We start from the raw sequence: 6,404 nt of genomic DNA on the forward strand, positions 1-6,404 counted from the left end.
TTTTTGCAGTAGAAATCTCCATTTAATGTAATATTCTGGTGATTTTATCCTTTGTGATTTGTATGTATTTTATTGCTATTCAAACATTATCCCATATTTGACATGATGCTTTGAGTATCTACAGTTTAATTTTGCTCTTGCATGTTTAAATAATGCAAAGTTTTTGTACTATGCAAACATTGATGCAATTGAATGGAACTGTTTTGCTTGTCATCAGATATGTCTGTATTGTCCGCTTGTGATTTACCTCTGTCAGATAATGCCATTGCAGATAATAAAGCTGCCATTTTAGATAAAGTATTTGCAGAAGAGCATTATGTAATATGGTTATTTTAATGTCTGTGTGCTGTCATTGCAATGTGATGATTTCATTGAAATCTAAATCCATATTGAATGTCCATAGAGCCTCATCTGGAGAAAGAGAACAGGGAACAGCAAAATGGGGTTATATAGAGAGGTTTTGATCCTGTCGTTTCTAGTCCAGTGGACTACAGGTAACTGGTTTAATAGTATTGCACTTTTTAATTTCATAGTTTTGGAACTTAAATAGAAGAGACAATGTTTTGTGAAGCATCTTACAATGAACAAAAATGTCACTAATTTCAGTATAAATGTTTTGTGTTGTTATTATTTACAGTAATGTCCCAGGGTATGATGGAGATGCCTGTCAACCAGTCAACAATAGGATTTCCAAGAATACCTGCAGACTTCAGGGAAATGGCCAAGAAACTGGTAACTTAGTACCACACAATCAGTGATGTGCTAGGATAAATTGGTTGTTTCTTTAACTGTAGGCACTATTGAAACACTATTTCTGAATCGTCATTTTTCTGAACCAACAATGTAGTTTTCATAACATGTGGAAATTACACTAATAAAATGGCCGACCTCTTGTCCTGCTTCATAGATATCAAATTAAATATCTTAAACAGAGACAATTAAATAATATTTTTTACACTTTTTGCACAATTTGTTAAATTACAGCTTGATTAGAGATTAGCTTGATTACAGCTGAATTACAGCTTGAAAACTCACAATAAAATAATCAGTTTATAAGTGATATTTACCATGATTTTTCTTTGTGTCCTTCACATATCCCATGATTTATCACATGAATATTAATCATTTCAATCGTGCTCTTAACTCTCATTTTGAAGGGAAACAAAATATATATATATAAATAATTTTCACACAATAAATATTGAAATTCTATTTATTTCTTGATTATCTTAATACAAAAAAAAATACAAAATAATTTATATTTTTATTATGGATTTTCATATTTAAATATTAAAAGGCTGGGTCTGATGTACAAGGGTAAAACAAAATTCACATAAAAGGCATTTGAAAGATAAAAAATGTAGTAAAAACAGACTTTTTTGGTCCAACCTTCCTATATAAAAAAATAAAAAATAAAGTAATAAAATCAATTTCTGGGTCATAAAAGTGAAGAAACGCCCAAGTATGATATGCAAGATGAAACTATCATTAGGATATGAATTAATTCCTAACTTGCTGATATTAGCAGTGTTCACCAGTCATTAATCAACCATACAATTGCATGCGTGCATGTAAGTTTTATTCAGAACAAACAGCATTTTTTGTTTTACATTGTTTTGTAATGTAATATTTACATTTCCTTTGTTTCCTGACAGATGAGCACATGCTTCGAGAAAGGTAAAATTTGTACAGCCACATTTTCATTATCTCTTAGCTTGAACACATTTGGCCTTACATAATCATGGTATCAGAATGACTTATGTGTTGCACCTGTGTTTAATGTAATAAATTAAGGGAGCTATATTGCATAAACCATAAGCAAATACAAGTGCCCAAGGAAAGAGTGTAGGATATATTTGCATATTGCATCCATTCCAGTGCTGCCACACCCTGAACAAAATTTATTACTAATCATAATCTACTACCGTCATAAATGCATTATATATTATCACATCAGATAACAATTGTTTGTGCTACTATTCAGAACCAGCAAATTTTTGTTCCTTTTGTTTCCAGTCATAAAGAGAGAGTGTTTGTGTTTCTCAGTCATGCATTGTGTCTTTTGTTAAATTATGTGGTTGTATTGTTTCAGGTCACCAGGTGCCTGTAATGAACAATTCACTGAACAGGTAGACTGCCGTTGAGCTAATGTTATAGAGCAACTATATGCCAGGTGTATATTTGAATACTAAAGATCACATTTCATTGCATGGAAAACTTCTACATTTTCTTTGTTTATCTTTCAGCTCATATGGACAGATGATGGAGAACCCCATCTCTATTTTTCCAGAGCTTCTCTCCTCACTCGCTGAGTCTGTCCCCTCTCACTCTAAACCGCAGTTCAATGAAACGGTAGAAGAGCAGGACTCAGTCTGGGTAACTCTCAATATCCCAAACATACGCATATGGTTACCTATAGCTAAAGTAAGACAATTGACCCTTCGCAAAGACCCCCTCCCTCTTTACTGTTGCTATGTCTGACAAGCCATGCCACTCTCATGCCCCACATAATTTTCTCACGCAGTGAAATATACGACAAATCACTTTAGCGCCTCAGTTCAAGCGGCACGTGAACCGATCATTACTACTTATAGCATGAAATAAACATGAATGAACACCAGAAGGTATCTTTTTTCAACCGTGGAAAGACGTCAATACACACAATTTTCAAGTTCAAATCCACCAACGTTAATCTACTCTCTTGTCTGGTTTGTTTGTTGTGCAAACATGGCAGATTCAGCGTAATGATTGGTCAGCTCGCCTGTCAATCAAACTCCCTGCGAAGGGTCACTAACTCTAACCCAAAGCCGAAACCCAATCCAACAATACAACTATTTGCAACTTTTAAAATGAATAAATACATTGTTAGTCTCTTTGTGAATCTTTTGCAGGGTTCTTTCAGATTTAGTTAAGTGCTTGGGACATTTACTGGCAAATACATGTTTTTGGCTTGCATACAGAGAGATACACAGGAGAGACACCCATATGTCCATATTTTGTCTTTATTTTATGTTCATCCTGATGGGAAATCTACATTAAATTTAGAACATTGCTGAGAAGATGCGGAACTGCACCAACATGGGCCATATGATTGATCTCATGAGGAATAGTACGGTTAGTGCTGGACTACCAGAAAAAAAATATATAATATAATATAATAATTTTGGTAGCACTTATCTATGTGGTGGTCAGTGCTTCGTAGAACTGTTCAAACTGTTCAGGCAAAATGGCATTAACACACCTTTTTTCCATTCTCTCTCTCTCTCTTTATTTATTTTTTTGTTTTACATTTGCACACACTTAGGGAGGTCCTCGTTGTTTCATGCAGGCATTCATGGCTCCTCTTTCCTGGATGACAATCATGCAGAATGGAACAGAGCTCAATAAAGAAGATCTAACAAAGCTTTTATGGACGGCTAAACCCTTCTTAGAAACAATGCCTCCATCTAGCTTTGTGCTGCCGGCATTTTCACAAAGATCTCACCTGGCTGAAATGTGAGCGTATTGCGCTTCATTAAACTCTGACTAAACATATGGGGTACCTTTATCTTAGTCCTCAATTCTGAAGTAAAATTTTGTTTCCTTGTTTGTGTACCGTATGTTCTCTCTTCTCCCTCATGATGCTGAAGGATGAAGGTGTTTGGTGAGGTGTTCAGCGTTCTGTCTGAGGAACAGAGGCATCTGATTATAGGGTGGATCAAAGTGAGAGTTGCACTAAATGAATTTAAATGCCTTCTGAAAGCGCCTGCCTTTAGAATCCAGCCTTCTGGATCACTGGAAAAACCGATCATCCGTAAGTTTTGAGTGATCAGCAAGCTTTTTTCATCAAAACAGACCTGATCATTTTAAATTTGATAATATAATATAATGGTAATATAATATAATATAATAATATAATCTATGCATCAATTCTCTTGACTAATCTAGAAAATGTTGTGAAGACTGTGATGAATGTACTAGGAGCTCAAGGGATTCAACATCCAATGATGAATGGTAAATGGGCAAGAAGTCAATGAAAGAACTGAAAACTGAAATGGAATGGCAAAGTGGTGAAGAAGGTGGAGAGGAAACATTAGAAAAGAAAAGCTAAATACAAAGACAGACATGCGTGTTTCAGAAAGAAAAGATACCGTGGATCATGAACAGAAGAATGAAGAAAGAGAAACACCAAAGATAAACAATGCAGAAATACAAAGAGAGGAGATGAATTATATTTAGTAGAAATATTAATTATTGATCATTTAAAAAAATATATATATTTATACACTTTATACACTTTTTTTTTTTTTAGCTTCAACAGCAGTCCATATATGTCCTGCCAGAATGCCCTGGCTGAACACTACAGTGTTGACAATGATGGGGCCTTTTCTATCTCTACTGTCTTTAGAAGAAGCAAAGACCATCCCTAAAGAAGAGGTCAGTCTGTGACATGAAATGCAAGCCAATGCCATAATTCATATGTGTATTGTTCCATTGCCTTTGTGTCTCAGAGCATTCTATACGAACATAATGTAAACTCAAAACCACCTATAACTGCAAATAACTACAGTAATCTTTCTCTTTGTCAGCTATGTGAGTTTTTCTGGACTTCAGATTTCTCTCCATCATTTCAAAATGTTAATGGAATACAGCCTGCCCTTGGCCGAACACTTTTTCAACGCTTGAAACAAGAGTGTTCCAGCGGCGACAATTTCACTCAAAACCTGGACAGGTCAGGATTTCCATACTGTGTGTTTAGTGCATGTGTTTGGTAAAATATATTTAGGTTATCAGCATTAATACACTGGTTCCTCTGGAACTGCCGCTCTGTTTAAATAAATAAATAAAAGTGATTAAAAATATATAAAGTCACACTGTGAGAAATTTTTCACAATTATGAGATATAAAGTTGCATTGTGATACAGAAAGTCACATTGTGTGATATAAAGTCACAATTATGAGGAAAGAAGTTGAAATTTCAAGATATACAAGTCACATTGTAAAATGTAAGGTGCAATTATAACAAACAAATTCAAAATTTCTAGATATAAATTCACACTGTGAAATTTAAGCCGCAGTTATGAGAAAAAAGTCTCAAATTTGAGATAAAAAGTCACAGTGTGAAATGTAAGACGCAATTATAAGAAAAAAATTTACAATTACAAAAAAGTATCAAGACAAAGTTAAATTGGTAAGAAACAAATTAATAATTGTGAGAAATAAAGTCCCACTGTGAAGTATTAAGTTGCAATTAGTAGAAACAAAGTTGCAATTACAAACAATAACATTGCATTTATAATATATAAAATCACAACAGTGAGATTTGAAGTCACACTATGAAATATAAAGTCTCAATTGTTTGAAACAGAGTTACAAAATATAAAGTCTCATTATGCTTTTAGTTTATTTACTCTGATATGGAAACAGGTCTCCAAGGATCAAATATTCACTCCTGTTTCATCAACTTCTTACTTTTTCACAGACTGGGCTCTCTGGCTTGTTTCTTTGATGGTGCACAGTCTCTGAATCTGAATCTTAGCAGAAAACTGCTGTCTCAGATTGATGCCTGTAACAACCCTGAAATAGGCAAGGTCAGAACTGCCACTTTATTCAATCGCTGTTGCTCCCAAATTCCTGTAGCATAACTGTAATGTTACTTTTTCTTCCCCTCAACCCTCCCTCAGGTGAAAAGACAGCTAGTACAGAACATTCTGGAGAAAGATAGCAGTTCCTCCTCTCCTGAGATTCTGCAGTCTCTGGGATCCGCCGTGTCTGCCCTTCCTCTTTCCTGGCTGTCCAGCGTCTCCTCTGAGGACCTGAACAACATTCTCACCAACTTGAGTCAGGCCAGTTGGAGCCCTGCTCAAGCTAAGACTCTGGCTAAGAAACTGTTGGAAGCTGCTAAGGTTAGATTTTCAGCTCAGTTTATAGAGCCGAGTTTTGTTCCTTATATACAGTGGGTACGGAAAGTATTCAGACCCCCTTAAATTTTTCACTCTTTGTTATATTGCAGCCATTTGCTAAAATCATTTAAGTTATTTTTTTTTCCTCATTAATGTACACACAGCACCCCATATTGACAGAAAAACACAGAATTGTTGACATTTTTGCAGATTTATTCAAAAAGAAAAACTGAAATATCACATGGTCCTAAGTATTCAGACCCTTTGCTGTGACACTCATATATTTAACTCAGGTGCTGTCCATTTCTTCTGATCATCCTTGAGATGGTTCTACACCTTCATTTGAGTCCAGCTGTGTTTGATTATACTGATTGGACTTGATTAGGAAAGCCACACACCTGTCTATATAAGACCTTACAGCTCACAGTGCATGTCAGAGCAAATGAGAATCATGAGGTCAAAGGAACTGCCTGAAGAGCTCAGAGACAGAGCTGTGCCTTGCCACAATTCTGGCCAAGGTTA

At 35.2% G+C, this 6,404-nt stretch overlaps 1 protein-coding gene across 1 annotated transcript in view; it reads left to right on the top strand.

Annotated features, from left to right (window-relative positions):
- Nucleotides 1-439: 439 nt before the first annotated feature.
- The window catches only part of otoa (otoancorin), a 24,528-nt gene continuing 18,563 nt past the window's right edge, over nucleotides 440-6,404 (top strand). Inside the window, exons 1-12 of the mRNA XM_016501675.1 lie at nucleotides 440-494; nucleotides 638-732; nucleotides 1,656-1,677; nucleotides 2,093-2,129; nucleotides 2,247-2,376; nucleotides 3,046-3,114; nucleotides 3,305-3,495; nucleotides 3,630-3,793; nucleotides 4,292-4,416; nucleotides 4,569-4,711; nucleotides 5,462-5,570; nucleotides 5,664-5,885. Coding sequence (XP_016357161.1) covers nucleotides 440-494; nucleotides 638-732; nucleotides 1,656-1,677; nucleotides 2,093-2,129; nucleotides 2,247-2,376; nucleotides 3,046-3,114; nucleotides 3,305-3,495; nucleotides 3,630-3,793; nucleotides 4,292-4,416; nucleotides 4,569-4,711; nucleotides 5,462-5,570; nucleotides 5,664-5,885 — 1,362 coding nt within the window. The remainder of the gene's footprint in view (nucleotides 495-637; nucleotides 733-1,655; nucleotides 1,678-2,092; nucleotides 2,130-2,246; nucleotides 2,377-3,045; nucleotides 3,115-3,304; nucleotides 3,496-3,629; nucleotides 3,794-4,291; nucleotides 4,417-4,568; nucleotides 4,712-5,461; nucleotides 5,571-5,663; nucleotides 5,886-6,404) is intronic.

Source organism: Sinocyclocheilus anshuiensis, unplaced genomic scaffold (assembly GCF_001515605.1).
Source record: "Sinocyclocheilus anshuiensis isolate Anshui unplaced genomic scaffold, SAMN03320099.WGS_v1.1 scaffold955, whole genome shotgun sequence".
NCBI classification, from domain to species: Eukaryota; Metazoa; Chordata; class Actinopteri; order Cypriniformes; family Cyprinidae; genus Sinocyclocheilus; species Sinocyclocheilus anshuiensis.